At 39.8% G+C, this 19,022-nt stretch overlaps 1 protein-coding gene and 1 long non-coding RNA gene across 2 annotated transcripts in view; one reads left to right on the forward strand and one right to left on the reverse strand.

Annotated features, from left to right (window-relative positions):
* The window catches only part of LOC147826397 (uncharacterized), a 111,865-nt gene extending 93,662 nt beyond the window's left edge, over positions 1–18,203 (reverse strand). Inside the window, exon 1 of the long non-coding RNA XR_015439524.1 lies at positions 18,041–18,203. This is a non-coding gene — a long non-coding RNA (uncharacterized LOC147826397). The remainder of the gene's footprint in view (positions 1–18,040) is intronic.
* A 74-nt stretch (positions 18,204–18,277) lies between these two features.
* The window catches only part of Dync1li1 (dynein cytoplasmic 1 light intermediate chain 1), a 37,799-nt gene continuing 37,054 nt past the window's right edge, over positions 18,278–19,022 (forward strand). Inside the window, exons 1-2 of the mRNA XM_004857831.4 lie at positions 18,278–18,656; positions 18,870–18,943. Coding sequence (XP_004857888.2) covers positions 18,511–18,656; positions 18,870–18,943 — 220 coding nt within the window. The 5' untranslated portion in view covers positions 18,278–18,510. The remainder of the gene's footprint in view (positions 18,657–18,869; positions 18,944–19,022) is intronic.

A 19,022-nucleotide genomic window follows, 5' to 3' on the forward strand; every position in this document is an offset into this window, starting at 1 on the left:
CCCCTTTGCCCCTTTTCTTCCTATTTCACATTACCTATTACACATTTAGTCCTTATTTACACTTTCAGTTTCTCACACCAGAGAAACTATTCGGTATTTATACATGTGTGTCCTATTTATTTCACTTAAGAGTATTGCCTCAATGTGCATCCACTTAGCTATAAATGTCTCTAATTTCTCATTTTTTATGGCTGAGTAGTACTCCATTTTATAAAAAACCCACATTTTCTTTATCCAGTCTCCAGTTGATGGGCATTTGGGCGGTTTCCAAGTTTTAGCTATCACAAACTGTCCTGCTATGAATATGGGTGCACATTTATCACTGTGGTATGATTCTTTTAATTCTTTGGGGAAGATCCCCAGCAGTGGAATAGCGGGGTCAAATGGGACTTCCAGTCCTAGTTCTTTGAGGTATCTCCATACTGATTTCCACACTGGTTGCACCAGTCTACACTCCCACCAGCAGTGGAGCAGGGTTCCTCTTTCCCCACAGCCCCGCCAGCATTTCGTATTGGTTGATTTCATGAGAGCAGCCATTCTTTCTGGAGTGAAGTGGAATCTCAGCGTTGTTTTCATTTGCATCTCTCGAATGACCAGTGATGTTGAACAATTTTTCATGTATTTATTTGCTATTTCTACTTCTTTGTCTGAGAAATGTCTGTTCATTTCAGATGCCCATTTTTGGATTGGGTCTTTAAATTTGGGAGGTCTGATCTTTTAAAATTCTTTATAGATTTGAGATAGTAGACCTTTGTCTGAGGAAGAGCAGGTGAAGATTTTTTCCCACACTGTGGGTTGTCTCTTTACACTGCTGGTGGTTTCTCTTGCTGTGCAGAAGCTTTTTAGTAAGAAGAGACCCCACTTGTTGATTGTTTGTGCTAGTTCATGGGCAACTGAGGTTTTGTTCATAAAATCTTTTCCTACACCAATGTCTTCAAGAGTTCTACCTAACCTCTGTTCCAGACAGTTCAGCGTTTCTATTTTAATATTTAGATCTTTAATCCATTTTGAGTTTAGTTTAGTGCATGGTGAGAGATACAGGTCTAGTTTTAATCTTTGGCAAGTTGAAGCCCAATTTTTCCAGCACCATTTATTAAAGAGGCTATCTTTCCTCCAGTGAGGGTGTTTGGCTCCTTTGTCGAAGATGAGATGGCTGAGTGTGTCTGGCAGTTTCTGCATCTTCTCATCTGTTCCACTGGTCCTCAGGTCTGTTTCTTTGCCAGTACCATGCTGGTTTTATCACAATAGCTTTGTAGTATAGTTGCAGGTTGGGGATTGTGATACCCCCTGCCATGTCTCTGTTACCTAGAATTGCTTTTGCTATTCTGGGTCTCTTCTTGCTTCAAATGAATGTTTGGATTGTTTTCTCAAGGTCCATGAAGTATGCTGCTGGAATCTCAATTGGAATTGCATTAAATCTATATAGCAGTTTTAGAAGTACGGCCATTTTCACTATATTAATTCTTCCTACCCAGGAGCAGGGGATGTCTGTCCATTTTCTGATATCATCTTCAATCTCTCTTTTCAGAGTGCCATAGTTTTCAGAGACGAGGTCTTTGATTTCTTTCGTTAGGTTGATTCCTAGGTATTTCAGTTTTTTGGATGCTATTGTGAAAGGAATTATTTGCCCTATTTCTCTCTCAGTGAGTCTGTCATTTGTGTAGAGGAAAGCTATTGATTTTTATGTGTTGACCTTGTAACCAGCTACTTGACTGAATTTGGTTATTAAGTCTAGAAGACTTTTGGTGGAGTTCTTGGGGTCTTCTATATAGAGTGTCATGTCATCTGCAAATAATGACAACTTGACTTCTTCATTTCCTATCTTTATTCCTTTTATTTCTTTCTCTTGTCTAATTGCCGTGGCTAATGTTTCCAGAACTATATTGAACAAGAGTGGTGATAGTGGACATCCTTGTCTTGTTCCTGATTTTAGTGTGAAGGATTTCAGTTTTTGACCATTTTGTATGATACTGTAAAGCCAACTGTTAATAAACTGTTCTAGAAAACACTTATAGATTTATCTCAAATAAGAGTAACAATACTGGGCTAGGATGTAGATCAGTGGTAGAGAACATGCCTAACACATGTAAAGCCCTGAGTTCCCCAGTATCACATAAAAAACAAAAACAAACAAACCAAACATTTCTGCTAACATTTGAGTCCTCACAATGTGCTAGATTTGTCTTGTTTATTTATTTATCCCTCACAATACCCTGTTAAGAGTTGTGGAAACAGGTTTCAGAGTTTAAAGAACCCCAAGCTCACATAGCTAGTAAGGGGCATGCTTGAACTTGGTATGATTCTGGAGCCTGCAAGTCATTACCCACATAGCTTACCTCAAACAACGAATCCAAATATTTTGTTTCATCTAAATGATGCAAATTAGTTGCACGTATTACTTGATCTATCTTTAACACTTTTTGAGCTAATACTGATGTTTGATTGTATAGACAGAGTCTGAAATGTAAGACTCAATATCATATTGCTGTCATTTAAAACAGATTTTTTTTTTGGTACCAGGGATTGAACTCAGGACCTTGCACTTGTGAGGCAGGCTCCAGAATCACTGAGCTAAATCCACAGCCCTAAAACAGATTTTTTTTTAACAGATTTTTAATCTATGAAATCATATGGCTAGTATACTTCTTACATTAGAACCAGTATATCCAAATAAGGATATATCAGATGGAAAAATTACAGCACTTTACCATTTACCAATAGATGAACTGAAACATAAGATGAAGTTAACTCTTAAAACAATCCTGATGTCGCCTGCCTGGCAAGTGCAAGGACCTGAGTTCAATCCTTGGTACCAAACAAACAAACAAACAAACAATCCTGAGATTTATTAAGGAAGGCTCAGAAAGGACATTTCATTTCTCAACTCAAGTTTCACATTACTAGGCAACCCAACTTTATGTTTCCTGTAATAAAAGTTTTAGGATCATTAGAATCTCCTTAAATACCTTCAAATAAACAATTCTTCTTGTATGATATAAAGTAACAGATTACATTTGCATATAAAAATTTCCCACTGGGGAGCTCTCTTACCTTCTTCCCATGTGGGGAAAAATCCCCCAGACATAATGCTTTTATTGCTGCAGAATATAATAGAGTGTAATTCTGGACTTACTTTCAATAAGAACAAATAGAAGCCATATTAGCTCTGAAGTACAGTAAATTGGTATGAATATTTGAAATCGATGGCTACAAAAAATAGCACATTTCTAAAAATATCACAGAATTTCACATTTTTTCCATTTCATCTAATGCAGAGCTCCCAACCTAGAAAAATTAATTACTTTTGTGTGACCTAGTATTGGTAGATCTGTATCTATACAATTAGTTATTAGATATCTTCTCTTTTAGAAAGCAGAGGGTAGCCGAGGGTTATCACTAGAAATCTAAGTGGAATAAAAGTTGCTATCTTAAAAAATAGCAATGGACTTCAACTTCAGAGTATTTCATAACAAGGAAATAAGATCTTCCAAAAATATATGTAATAAATAGCCAGCTAACATATATTAGTCAATGAACTCTTTTCTTTCTTTTTAGTAAAGGTTAAAATAATGATAACTAAGTATCCTAAAAAGCCTATCTGTTTTATTTTGAAAAATGTTTAAGTAGAAGAATAATACTACTCTTCTTCCTCTTTTCTCCTCCTCTTCCCCCAACCTCCTCTCTCCTCCCCCTACCTCTTCCTCCTTTTCCTCTCCTCCTCTCCTCTTCTCCTCTTCTTCTTTCAGTATTTGCGATTGCACATATAATGGGGCCTTTTCACTGAGCTACATCCCTCCCACTTTTTTTTGAGACAGGGTCTTTCTAGGTTACTAAGTTATTTGGGATTGGCCTGAATGTGTCATCTTCCTGCCTCAGCCTCCCAGAGTGCTGAGATTACAGGTGTGTGCCATCACACCCAGCAAAAATAACACTTTTATTGCCTAAATACATAAGTCTTTTTGTTTTCCTTGTGCACTTCATTGATTATCCACTGAAGCTACTATGGATGCACATTGATTTTACAGGTTGTTACATTTCCATTCATCCCCTATTTTCCAGGAAAGGATATAGACATTGTGCTGAGGAGCTCAATTTGAAGTGAAAGGCAATTCTAAATCTTACCTTAGGCTAGATTTTAAAAAAATATTAGTTTTTATTAGAACATGTTTACAACACATGATTACATTAACTGTGAGGAGCTAGTACATGTATATTACACATCCTATTTCTTTTACACCCCCTTCCTCCCTCTCTCTCCCTTTGCTCCATCTCTTGATCCCAACCCATTTGCAAAAGATCTCTCTTCTTGTTTCCTATTATCTTTTATTTTGCTCTTTAAATTACTTATACTTTGTATTTCTCATATAAGAGACACCATGTGATAATTAAGCTTGCGTGCCTGATTTATTTCACTTAACATTATGGTTTCAAGGGGTATCCGTTTTCCTGTAATGACTCAAATTTATCTTTATTGCAGAATAGTACTCTATTATGTATAAATATCTGACTTTCTTTATTCATTCATCCACTGATGGAAATGTAGGATGTTTCCAAGATTTAGCTATTGTGAGTTGTTAGCTATAAATACGAATATCCATGTATCATTATAATATGATGTCTTTAGCTCTTTTTGGAGGATACCTAGAAGGGGAATAGCAGGGCAGAATGGAATTTCTAGTTTCAGTTTTTTAAGGAATCTTCACACTGTTTTTTTGGTTTTTTACCGGGAATTGAACTCAGGGCCTCATACTTGCCAGGCAGGCACTGCACCACTGAGCTACATTCCTGGCCCTCCACACTGATTTCCATAGTGACCGTACCAGTTTACATTTCCACCAACAATGTAGAAGGGTTTTCCAACCCAGAGCTTCGCCAGGATTTGTTATTATTTGATTTCTTGATGATAGCCATTCTTTCTGGAGTAAGATGGAAACTCAGTGTTATCTTAGATTAAAAAAAAAAATTCAGGGGCTAGGGATGTAGAAAAGTGGTAGAGTGATTACCTAGCATGTGTGAGGCTCTGAATTCTAGCCCCAGCAGTGAAAAAGAAAAGTGTAAATAGTGATCAAAAAGAATTAGTTTTTCACGGATACATTTCTAAGCCAATGAAAAAATGTTTTTGTAAAATTTAATTCTGACATATACTTGCAAACACATACACACATACACAAGGACTTTTTAAAAGGTGGGAGAATTTTACTTTAGAGGTAGAATTAGCAAAAATTCTGTTTTGTTTTTTTGTTTGTTTGTTTGGTGTCTCACTTTTGTTTTTTAGACAAGGTCTTGCTATGTAGTCCAGGCTGACCTTGAACTGACTATATAGTCCAGGCTGGCCTCAAACTTGTGATAATCTTCCTGTCTCAGCCTTCTATACAACCATGCCCAGCTTCTTTTTGATGTTTTCTACAAGGTGAAAATCCACCAAGAAAGTTTCTTTCTCCAGGAATGACCAATAAAGAAAAGAACTGGATTCTATAAAACACACTCAAATAGAAATCCAGGAGATTAAATATTCTATTGAAAGTATACACAGCAGAGAAACAATATGAAGACAGACTATCAGATCTAGGAGACAGGGTTGTGGCTGGTAATTATCAAATGAAAGATTTTTTAAAAACACCAAGAGACCACTAAAAATCAATCCAACTGTTGCTAGATGATGTAAAGAAGACTAATATAATTGGAATCAATGAACAATCAGAAGATAGCACAAAGGGTATAAAAAACCTGTTCATAGAAGTAACAGGAGAAAACCTTCCAAGCATGGAAAAAGAATTTGACATACAGATAAATGAGGCATATAGAACTCCAAATAGCCATGATCAGAAAAAAATGACACCAAGATACATAACAGTCAAGATACCAGAAATTCAACACAACAACAGAATATTAATAGCTGTTAGAGAAAAGGAACAAATCACCTATAAAGGAAAACCCATCAGAATCACAGCACACTAATCAACATAAAGCCTTAAGACAAGGAGAGCTTGGACTGAAGTATTTCAACCCTAAAAGAAAAACTTCAACCCAGACTGATGTACCCTGTGAAACTATCTTTCAAAATTAATGGAGAAGTAAGATACTTCCATGATAAAGAACACCTGAAGAAGTTCAGAAGCACCCAAACCAGCACTCCAAAAACTTCTGAAGGATATTCTAGAAAAAAAAAAAATTGAAGACAACAATTCCAAGAATCCCAATAGAATGAATCCACCAGGTAAGGCAAGCAATTAAATAGAAGGGAACAAAAGGGAATCAACAACAGGAAAATAATATGATGACAAGGATAACTCAATGTGAATGGTCTCAATTCACCAATCAAAATAAACAGATTAGCAGAATAGATCAAGAAACAAGGTCAAACAATATGCTGCATACAAGAAACACATTTAACTAAAAAAGAAATAGACTGAAAGTCAAATGGTGGAAAACAATACTTCAAATGACAGGTACACGTTAAAAAAGCAGGGATGGGGTTGGGGATTTAGCTCAGTGGCACCATACCTTACTCATAAGTGCAAGGTCCTGAGTTCAATCCCTGGTACTAAAAATATTTTTTAAATTAAAAAAATAAAATAAAATAAGCAGGGATAGCTAGTCTATTTGCAGACAAAGTGGATTTAGAGCCAAGACTGATCAAGAGAGACAAAGAAGGTCACTACATTCTTAAAAAGGGAACAATCCAAGAGGAAGAAATAACAATCAAATATATATGCACCTAACAACAGTGTACCCAACTATATAAAACAAATATTAACAGACATGAAAAATCAAATAAGCATTAATACAGTTGTAATGGAAATCAATACTCCACTCTCACAGACAGATCAACTAGACAAAAAATTAGCAATGAAATATTAGAATTGAACCAAACCTTTGAACAAATGAACTTAGTAGATGTCTACAGAGTGTTTCACCCCCCAAAATCAGAATACACATTTTTCTCGCTGCACATAGGACATTCTCCAAAATAGATCACATACTAACTCATTGAACATGCTTAAGTAAATGCAAAAGAATTGAAATTATCCCAAGCATATTTTCAGAATTTAGTGCAATGGAATTGGAAATCAATGGCAAAAGAAATCACAAAAACTTCATAAACACATGGAAATTAAATAACACCCTCCTGAACAACCAATGGGTCACAGGTGGAATTAAGGAAGAAATTAGTTTCTGCAATTAAACAATAATGCCAATTCAGCATACTAGAACTAGAGAAAAAGATTCTAAAATTTATATGAACCAGAAGAGACCCAGAATAGCAAAAGCAATCTAGGCAACAAAGGCAAGGCAGGGGGCATTACAATCCCAGATTTGAAATTATACTACAAAGCTACTGTGATAAAAACAGCAAGGTATTGGCAAAAAACCAAAAACAACCACCCCCCCAAAAAAACCAGACCCAAAGATCAATGGAACAGAATAGAAGATACAGAAACAATTCCAAGCATATTCAGCTACCTTATATTTGACAAAAGGGCCAAATACCTTTACTGGAAGAAAGATAACCTCTTTAATAAATTTGTTGGGAAAATGGCTTTCCACATGCCAAATATTGAACCTAGACCAGTATCTCTCACCTTGCACTAAACTAAAATTGGAATGGATCAATGATCTAAATATAAAATAAATAAATAATAATAAAATAATCTGTTAGAAAATAGAATAGGAACACATTCTGGAAGACATAGGTGTAGGCAAAGACTATGAGCAAAACCCTGATTGCACAGGAAATATTACAAAGAATCAACAACTGGGATCACATCAAATTAAAAAGCTTTTGCATAGCAAAAGAAACCACCAATAAGGTGAAGAGATAACTCACAAAATGGGAAAAAATATTTACAAGCTACTCCTCAAAGAACTATCTAGAATATATAAAGAACTCAAAAATATCAGACCCCTCAAATTTAAAGACCCAATCCAAAAATGGGCACCTGAAATGAATATACACTTCTCAGATGAAGAAGTATAAACAGCAATTAAATATGTGAAGAAATATTCAACATCACTGGTCATCTGAGAAATGTGAATCAAAACAACATAGATTTTCTCTCATTCAAGAAAGAATGGCTATCATCAAGAAATCAACCAATAACAAATGCTAGCCAGGCAGTGGGGAAAAAGGAATCCTTCTCCACTGTTGGTGGGAGTGTAAACTGGTACAACCACTAAGAAAATCAATATTGAGAGTCCTCAAAAAAACTAAAACTAGAGGTCCCATTTGACCCAGCTATTTCCCTTCTAGTATGTTCTGAAAAGTTAAAAGCATCATATCACAGTGATATGTGCATACTCATGTTTATAGAAGCAGAATTTATAATAGAGTTTATAACAGCCAAATCTTGGAAACAGCCCATATGGCCATCAACAGATGAATGGGTAAAGAAAATGTGATATTTATATAGTCGAGTACTACTCTATCATAAAGAAGGATAAATTCGAGCCATTTTTAGGTAAACAGATGTACCCCCAAAACATACTTTTAATGAAATAAATCAGGCACAAAAATTTAAATATCACAATTTTCCTCTTGTGTGAGAAATCCAAAGGGTAAATAAGGAGCAAAATGGAGGAGAGGTATTGGGAAGCAGGAAGAACATGTTCAATGGGAAAGGGGACAAGGGAAGTGGGAGGAGGAAGAGAAGGAACAGAAAAAGGATTTTAAAGAGAGAATGAAAGAAAAAAATGGAAATAAAGCTCTCATAAATGGGAAGGGGAGGTGGGGCTGATGGGAGGGGAGGGGAATGTGGAAAAAAAGAATTAAGATATGTACAAGTATAGATTCCCTGATGAATATGATCATTATGTATGGTGAATATGTACTAATAAAAAAATAAGAAAGAGAAAAAAAGCAAAAAACAAAAGTCTATTTCTGTTTTTTCTTTTTAGGCATTTCTTCATTTCATTGTGCTAAGATCTGAAGTTGTGTGAGTGCTCACCTAATAGAATGAAAAAAAAAATGGAAATAAAGCTCTCATAAATGGGAAGGAGAAGTGGGGTTGATGGGTGAACAGCAGGAGTGGTGTTAGTTCTGTAACTGGAGGGACAAAGGATAGAAAAAATAAATTAGATAGCCATCATTTCATTCATTCTAAGGAGGTACTCAGAATAAGATAAACATGACTCAAAGGAAAAAAAAATTTTGGATGTCTGCTTTTTCTGGCTGTGTCTCCTGGGAGAGGATGCAAGCAAAGACTCTGCCAAATCTAGCATTACCATTTTTGTCTCAAATGTCAGGGATGTGGCAGGGAGGAGAAAAGAAAGTCAGGTACTGTGTAGAGCACAGGACTGTTTAAATTTTTGGGGTTCCTTCCAACATTGTTTTACTATTCCAGTTGTTCACAGAATCAAAGCTTAAGGGCCTGCTCATCTTGCTTACTTCCTTTTTCTCTTGGTTCTGGTTTTTTGGTAGGCATTTATATCAACTGTGGCTGCCAGGATTTGGTGCAATGTGTGAAGCAAGCCTTATTTGAAACCTGTCAGTGGCAGCCTGTGGGAGCTGGTACAATAGGAAGCAGCTCAAATGGTAGCTGCCTTGTCCCAGTTCCCAAATGCAGAGGGAGGAATCCCCAACAGAGAGAGGAAGTGGTTCTGTGTCCCTCATTCCAGACCTACAGAAGGTTCCCCTCTCAGTTGGATTAATTTTCTGCAGAGCTCTTGCACCTGCCAATCACTCTCCTTAAGATAGCCAAATACCCAGCTGTGGCTCTGAGGAAGCTGATGAGTAAGCAGAGGATGCTGATCAACACAGAAGAGAGAAAGGAGACAAGCAGAGGGGAGAGACATGTACCTCCCAGGAGACAGAAAGCTAAAGGGAAGAGGAGCTTTCTTCTATCTAGTGTTACACTTCCTATTTCCAGCTCCTAAGGCTCAGCTGAATTAGAAACCAAACTATAAAACCAGAACCATCTGGGGTATACATGAAGTATCCCAGTAAAACCTGAGCACACTCCAGTATAACAACGGGGTACTACTCTTGACCAGCCTAAGGGATCCCAGAGTCTTCAAGGAAAAATAAATCAGTATTCATGTAACTTGAAATAGCAAGGGACTGGAATGTGTAATACCATCTCAAAGGATTTGTATTTTTTATTTTTTTGGTACTGGGGATCGAACTCGGGTCCTTGCACTTGCAAGGCAGGCGGCGGAAGGATTTGTATTTTTTAAATGGCTAAAATACTATAAATGATAGCCCCCTTTTTCAGGTGTTAGAATGAAGAATCTCTATCTGTTCTCTTAAAACTCACCCACATGAACACATCATCCTGCAATTTTAGAACACTGGTGACATGGAATATATTCATTCCTTTATTCATACCTTCAATAAATCTCTTTTTTTTGGTACTGGGATTCAACTCAGGACCTTGTGTTTGCCAGGCAGGCATGGTGCCACTGAGCTAAATCCCCAGCCCACTTTCAACAAATCTTTACTGGATGCCTGCTATGTTCCAGGCTTTAAGTTACCTGGGGTATATCTTTGCAAGTTACCTGGGGAGATCTTTGCAATCATAGAATTTAAATTCCAATAAATAAGTAAATTCTATATAATATTAGAAGATGAGTGGTATAAAAAACCAAAAAGGCAAGTAAGGTAAGGAGCATCTGGAACTCCAAGGGTAAAGGGCCAAGTTGCATGTTGAGTGGAGTGGCCAGGATAGACCTCATTGAGAAATGAGCAAACATTGCAGGAAGAGAAGGCATTAGCCAATTGTCTACCTGGGGTAAGATATGGTTTGGATGGCTCATCAACTCCTGTAATGCAGATGGAACACCGAAAACACAGGCCTCAAAGCAAAGGGGTACACAGCATGTTCAAAGAACAGACATAGTTGACATGGCTGGATAGCAGAATCAAGGTGGGAGAGTGGAACAGAGGTCTGAGAAGCAACATGGGCCAGATCCTATGTGGCCTTATGGGTCATTGTAAAGACCTTGGCTTTCATTCTGATTAAAATTAGGAGCCACTGTAGGGCTTGGAGCATAAAGGTAACATTATCTGACATATTTTTATTTTTATTTATTTATTATTTATTGGTACCGGGGATGATGTATTTTTAAAGGGTAATTTTATTTTATTTTTTATTTTTTTTGGTACCGGGGATCAAACTTGGGACCTTGAACTTGTGAGGCAGGCGCCAGAGCCACTGAGCTAAATCCCTGGCCCTAAAGGGTAATTTTAGATGCCACATTGAAGAGCCTTTTGCAGTAATTCAGATAAGAAATGATAGACCAATGGATGAATGATAAGAAGTTGGACTGTGGGTATAGGTTGAAGGTAGAGACAAGATTCCTCATGGATTCAATGTGTGGTGTGAGAAATAGAGAAGTCAAGAATGACTCAAGTTTTTGGCTAACAAGGAGATGCTAATTAATGAGAAAGTGGGGTGGTGGGGCTTTTATGGGGCCAAGTAAGAAGTTTAGTTTGGGGCACTGGGGAAGTTGAGTTTGAAATTCCTATTAAACACATCCAAGTGCTGCACAAGTGCAAGGACCCGAGTTTGATCCCTGGTACCAAAAAAAAGACCAAAAACCAAAAACCAAAATGCATACAAATGGAGATCTGGAATAGGCAACAGGATGTATAAATCTGTAGTTCCCAATGGAGTCCCAGAGTGGAAAGATAAATTTTGAAGTACACTGGAAATGCTATGGAAATAGTTGTTATACTATACTGTTTAGGGAATAATGACAAAAAGTCTGTAATGTTCAGTACAGATGCAATTTGTTAAGTGTGAAGTGTTCCCCAAACACTCATTTTCTGAGAGCTTGATCCCCAATGTAGCAATGTTCAGAGGTGGGGACTAGAGAGGTGACAGAATCATGAGGGTGTCAATCTCATCAATGGATTGATGCATTGATGAGGTCATAGCTGAATGGGCTATTAGAAAGTGGGGCTCACTTGGAGGGAGTAGGTCACTACAGGTGTGTTTTGATGGGTGTATCTTGTCCCTGACCTCTTTCTCTCTGACTCTTTCAAACTCTGCTTCCTGGTTGCCATGAAGTAGGCAGCTTTCCTCCAGCAGGTCCTTCTGCTATGATGTTTCTGCTTCACCACAAGCCTAAGAGTAATGCAGTCAGCTGACCATGGACTGAAACTCTGAGTAAAAATAAACCTTTCCTCCTCTAAACTGATTTTCTCAGGTACAGTATTTGATCACAGAGACAAAAAGCTAACACAATTTTTTGAAAGAAAATATTTTTGATGTGTGGCTGATTAGATCTGTAAATACAAAATTTACAAAGCTGGGCATGGTAGCACACACCTGTAATCTTAGCACTGGAGAGGCTGGGATTCAGGTAAGAAATAATAGCAGGAGGATCACCTAAATTCCAGGCCAGCCTGGGCTACACAGTGAGTTCAAGACTAGGTCTGAACTACATAGGGAGACCCTATTTCAAAAACAAAAACAACAACGACAACAACAAAAACCAAAAAATCTCCCCAAATGGGTTTTGAGATATTGAGAGCTAACTATAGATGGAATTTGAGGTAATGTGACTGGATGGTTATCACCAAAGGAGTGGTGTAGAGAAGAGAAACAAAAACTGAATCCTAGCGTCCACTAACCTTCTTAGAAAGTTGAGGAAACAGCAAAAAAAAAAAAAAAAAAAAAAAAAAAGAAAGAAAAAGAAAAAAAAAAGACTGAAAAGGAGCAGCTACTGAGGGAGAAAAAAACTAAGAGACTGTAGTGACCTAAAAGCCACTCAAGGATATCCAGGAGGAACAGTCATTGTGCTGATGCTATGTCAAGAGGGAGAAAGGTGCAGAATTTACTATTGAATTGAGCCATAAGGAGGTCACTGACAAGGGTACTAATAGTTTTTCTGGCGTCATAGGAATAAAAGCATGATGGAAAGTGGATCATAAGGATAAGGGAGGAGGAGCATTTAAAACAGCAAAGACAACTCTTAAAGTTTTGCTGTAAGGAGAAGAGAGAAATATAGCAGTAGCTGGTGAATGAGGGGGGTTCAGAGATATTTCTATTTCTTTCATTTTTGTACTACTAGGGACTGAATCCAGGGTCTTGTGCATGGTAGGCAAATGTTCTACCACAGAATTACATCTCCTGCTCTTTTAAAAAAATTTATTTTGAGACAAAGTCTTGCTAAGTTGCCCAGGCTGGCCTTGAACTTGGGATCCTCCTGCCTCAGCCTCCCAAGTGGCTGGAAATACAGGCAGACAATACTACATCCAGCTGTCTTTTTCTTTTTTTTTTTAATGGTGTAAAAAATGTGTATTTAGAATTAGCCAGCTAGATTCAGTTTAGATGATCCCAATTTTGCTGGCAACATCCAAAGCATTGTAATCAGGAACCAGCTGAATATATGCCTTCTTCTCTTCACTAGGTCTGATCAGGGTATTGACCTTGGCCACATCAATGTCATAGAGCTTCTTCACAGCTTGTTTGATCTGGTGCTTGGTGGCCTTGACGTCCACAACAACACAAGCGTGTTGTTGTCCTCTATCTTCTTCACAGCTGACTTCGTGGTCAAGGGAAACTTGATGATGGCATAGTGGTCAAGCTTGTTTCTCCTGGGAGTGCTCCTTCAAGGGTATCTGGACTGCCTCTGGAGCCATAGTGTCTTGGGACAGTAGAAGGTGGCTGATGTGCGGATCTTCTTTTTGTGGATGTGGATGCCTTTCAGCACTACTGTTTTGGCCTTCAAAGCTTTTGCTTTTGCTTCATCTTTGGGAGGTGTAAAGGCTAAGACTTACCAGGGGCACCTGGAGAGGAGTCCATTTAGTCCATATAGTCCTTCATGAGTGAGTTAATTCCCCAATAAAGAAAAGATGCAGAGACAATCATCAGCATCAGGGCAGCATCAGAGCATGAGAGTTGGAGCTGCAGCTCCAGAGCTCAACAGCTGCATGTCTTTATTCCTTCAGCAAAAACAGAAAAGACAGCTAAAACAGCTAGAGTTCTTTAGTTCACAGCAGTTATAGTCCCTTATCAGTTTACTGGGATATGGGGAGACAAAACATCTGCTGCATGACCTTGTGCATGCTGCAAATGCATGGTTAAGTATATTAAGTCACTCATATAACTGTGGCCCGTTACACGGATGTCCCTGAGAGCAGAGTGGTGTCCTTTTGTATCCTCAGATGCCCTCAGATGCCCGGGCTTTGAGTATAATCAGAAGTGGTACCCCACAGAGGGGCAGGAGCTTCCTTCTTCACCTTGGGTGCCATCTTGGTAAAAAGGTGTCTTTCTTTTTAAAATAGGAGAATAGTATGTTTGAGTGATTCAATGGAGATCAAAAAATGACTACGAAGACCAAGAGGGTTTTTGAACTTTGGAGCAATGTTCTTGAGTTGAAAACAGGAAATGGGATCTAGTGTATAGATTGCTTTAGTATGACTATGGATTCTTCTTCCGATACTTGGCAGGGAAGAAGAGTATGAGAGTGCAGAAACTGGCTACACAGATGTGTTAATAGGAATCTGTGGCAACTGTAAATGCTTCCAAGGAAGAAAAAAAAGCATATGAAATAAAAGATTATGACTCAGAATGACTCTGGATTTCTCAATGATGGTATAAGAATCCACCAGTCAAAGCCTTTAAAAATCTTAGAGAAGGGCCGGGGATTTTGCTCAGTGGTTTCGCCACCTGCTTCGCAAGCACAAGGACCCGAGTTCAATTCCCGGTACCAAAAAAAAACTTAGAGAAGATAATTTACAACCTAAGTTTCTGCACTTAATGAGAGTAAGTTAAATGCATGTTACAATGTACAAGGTGTGCTACATGTCTTGTTTGCCCCTCCAGATCCTTTTTTACACTATTGTGTGCTCTCGAAGGTAGATTTGCTACCAATTCTAGAAGGCAGAATTGCTTCACTTGGATTCTTCTTTGTGGCTTCTGGTTGGGTTTGGTCAAAGCAAGACACTAGGAGGAGACCAGGGGATAGACACAGACAGGACAATGGTATGTTCTATTACTGCTGGTTACAGATCTTGTTGGGCAAACTTTTCCTACAGCTGAAGCTTTCTCTGGATACTAGAAAGCACTCAATTCTCTTTCCTCTTCAGGCCCAAAGTTTCTTGCTACTCCCATCTCTTAACACTGGGAACCCCTTAAGGATGCCATGTTTCTCTTGGCTGGATCCTAACTAGAGACACAGGTCTCCAAAATTTTACCAATGCAACTTATCTCATAAAACTGCTGGAGGAGATTCTCCAGTGAAATAAGGCAGTAAGAAGAGATGGCATTGAGGGAAAGGGAACCCTCAGAGCTACTGTGAAGGATCACAGGATTACAGGTTGGTATACAGAACAACCAATTCAGGCCAGAGGCCCTTAAAGGCTTCCCCCAAAGATGAAACTGCTAAAACACTCAACAAGCCCACATGTGGCAGCACATACCTGTAACTCCAACTACTCAGGAAACTGAGGCAGGAGGATTGAGAGTTTAAGGCCAGCCTGGGCAACTCAGCAAGACCTTATCTTAAAATAAAAAGAATTAAAAAAAAATAAAAAGGGCTGGGGTATACTCAGTGTGAAGCACTGAATTCAGTCCTCAGCATTGCAAAAACGAAACAAACCAATAAAGAATTTAAAGAAGTGGGACAAGAATTTGAGACTGAATTAGAGTTAAGAACATAGAAATCTAAGCAAATAAAAGGTTGTTAATTTTAGATGTCACATAAAAAGAATTAAGATGTTTTGTACATGTACCAACTTCCTAGGATGAATGCAATCATTATGTATTGCGAACATGCACTAATGAAAATAACCCCCCCCCCAATTTTAGATGTAACAAAAATTTGGGAAAAAAGAAAGGTAATCATAGTATAAGAAGAAGCTTAATTATAAATAACATTTATGCAACAAAAATTCCAAGGGAGTACTGAATCTTTACTTTTATAGACTTCCTAACAAAAATAAGTTCTCTATTTTAGTAATAGAGATTTTCAAAGAGGGCATTTTCTATAACATCATCTAAAGTTGTCAGAATCTTTATTTTAATGTGATATGACCTATGCCATTTGACAGTGTTGAAAGTAAAAATCTCAGCTTATCAATAAACCTCTGATCCATGTGAGCTGAGCTAGGATACCTAGTTTTGCCAATCCCTTACAAAGTGTACGGATGATAGCCAGGTGTGGTGGTATAAACCTATAGTCCCAACACTTGGGAGGTTGAGGCAGGAGGATCAGGAGTTCAAGACCAGCCTGGGCTACATAGCAAGACCCTGTCTCAAAGGAAAAGAAATAAAAAGAGAAAAGAATAGATAACGTATGAGGTAGCAAATCATAATACATACTGCACATAGTAGGCATTCTAAATTGCCATTTTTGTCAGCCATCTTAAAGAAGAATATTGGATTAGGGATATTATAAAACAAGGAAACAACTTCGACCTCAATTTAAGTGGGTAGTTGGGCATCTGAAACTTATGGGATGTTATAAGCTTAGTGCTATTATAAGCAGACTAAGCAAATATGATATGGAACTGACAACTCTGTATAAACAAGATTGAGGGGAAAATGCTCTGAGGAAAAAAGATGACTGAGGGAATAAAGCAGACAGTAAATCAACTCTCAGAAGGACCATGAGTTGCATACAGCTCTTCTTTACAGCAGTGATCTAAAAGAGACACCAAGAGTTTCACCTGGGAGTCCCCATCCTGCTTGATATCACAGAAAGCCTTGAACCACAAGGCAGGGTTCCAGTTCCCTCCCTAACCATAACAAAATGAAAAATTTTACCTAGAGGAGGGCATTAGGTCCATCAATTCCAGGGGTTGTCAGCTATTAATGGCTTGAAAGGTAAAGGAAAAAAGTCATTAGCAATAACTAACAGCGCTTCAGATTCTCTAGTCACTGTTCTAAGCCATTTTACACAAATCAGCCCCTTTACTCTTCATAACAACTCTAGGTCCTTAGGTCCTTTTATCCCAGGCTGGGGATTTAGCTCAGTAGTGCCACTGCCTGCCTCGAAAGCAGGACATCGTCAGTTCGATCCCGGGTACAAAAAAAAAAAAAAAATCAATAGCCTCCCAAATTTACAGATAAAAAATGGAGACTCAGCTGGGTATGGTGGCACACACTGGTAATGCCAGCATTCTGGGAGGCAGGAGGACTGCAAGTTTCAGCCCAACCTCAGCAGCTTCATGGCCTGGTGAGACCCTGTCTCAGAATAAAAAAATAAAAAAGAGCTGAAGATGTAGCTCAGGGTGAAAGCCTAGGGTACGATCCTCAATACTGCAAAACAAAAACAAATGTCGTCAGGGAGGTTAGTAAGTTACGTAAGGTTACACAGCCAACAAATTGGTTGAGCTAGACCTCAACTCAGATTAGCCAGCCTCTAAAGACTTTCAGGCTTCTAACTGCAATGTTAGTACGCACCAAACACGCCTTTTGGTGTGGATTTTCTTACTGGCATAACAGCATTGTTCAGGCCATATGTTAGTAAATGATTTTCAAATATGAAATGTTTTGGAAAATGTACAAAGGTCAGACTTACTTGAAGCAACTATTCTTGTAAGGTATACTAGGTTGGAGCCTTTAAACCATTGCCTCTTTCTAGTAGGGTTCAGTCATTCAACATACATAAGCAGTAAGTTGTAATGGAAAGGGAGTAATGTGGGGGCTAGTTTAGATTCTCTGTGCCTGCTGTGTCAAGTATGGAATAAACGTGTGGTGACTGGATAAAAAACTCACGTACTGAGTCTTTTCCAATTTCACCCAAAGTATCTCATTCAAAAGATGTCAAGGGGGCTGGGGATTTAGCTCAGTGTATCTGCCGCCTGCCTCGCAAGCCAAGGACCCGAGTTCGATCCCCGGTATAAAAAAATAAAAAAATAGATGTCAAGGCCATTAGGGCAAACTCTGTTACATTTTTCTGTCACAAGGCTGGGAGAACCTACTCCTGACATGGGTCCAATGTGAGGAACACATTGGGTCGGCTTTGGCTCAAGCGGTTACTTCCTCACCCCAGACTTTCCAATTTGAGGAACACGTCGTTATGTGAGAACGCAAAGAAGAAAGCCAAGAAATTCAGAACCACAGGAACACTCCACACCGGGTTGCAGTACCTGTGGGACAGCCCATTTCCATCTTGGCGCGGGTGAGGTGAAGGCTTGTGACCGGCGCTCAGTTGGAATTAGTGGATGGGCCCGTAATGACAGCGCAGGGATTCTGTGCTGGCTGTGGATTTTATGGACTCGACTGAAGGGTGGGAAGGAGCGCAGCCTATCAGACACACCCAACTTGCTTTACAGCAGCCAAGCGATGCGGATGCACCCACGAGAAGCGCTTCAACACCGCGAAAACCTCCAGCAATCAGCGCCGGCGCAGCCGCAGCGCCTCCAGTCCGCCAGCACACGGCGCAAGCGCAGTGCATCCCTCGGGCACTCCTACAGCCCCGCCAGCCCCACCTCTGCAGGCTCCGCCCGGCTCCCGTGAGCTAAACGCCGCATATCCGGGTTCCCTCCGCCGCCACAGCTACCGGCACCGCTGCCCCGCTCTTTCAGACTTGCGGGGAGTGGTGTGATTCCCGACCAAGATGGCGGCCGTGGGGCGAGTCGGCTCGTTCGGTTCCTCTCCTCCCGGATTAGCTTCGACTTATGCGGGCGGCCCCTTGGCCAACGAGCTAGGGTCCGGCAATGGCAGCGCTGCAGCAGGGGACGACGAAGACGGACAGAACCTTTGGTAACGACCCCACGCCTCCCTGGGTCCCTGCGGCTGTCCCGGCCTTGCGGACGTCCCGCGATCGCGTGCCGGCCGGGGCTCGGCTCCCGGCCGGGCCGCTGAGTACTCAGCCAACCCCGCCCAGGCGTGTCTGGGCGGGCAGCACCCTCCCGCCCTCGGCTCCGGCCCCTGGCCTGGAGCCCAGGGCTCAGCCTGCGCCTTGCTCCCCATTAGGTCCTGCATCCTCAGCGAGGTCTCCACCAGCTCGCGCTCCAAGCTTCCCGGGGGGAAGAACGTGCTGCTTCTGGGTAAGTGTTCGCTATGTCGCCGCGCCCCGTCCGGCCCCACCCCAGGCCGGAGTCCTGTCCACGGGCCAGCTCGCTCGCT

Source organism: Heterocephalus glaber, unplaced genomic scaffold, assembly GCF_053883595.1.
Source record: "Heterocephalus glaber isolate CG9 unplaced genomic scaffold, H.glaber_assembly_v1.0 deba00001472, whole genome shotgun sequence".
NCBI classification, from domain to species: domain Eukaryota; kingdom Metazoa; phylum Chordata; class Mammalia; order Rodentia; family Bathyergidae; genus Heterocephalus; species Heterocephalus glaber.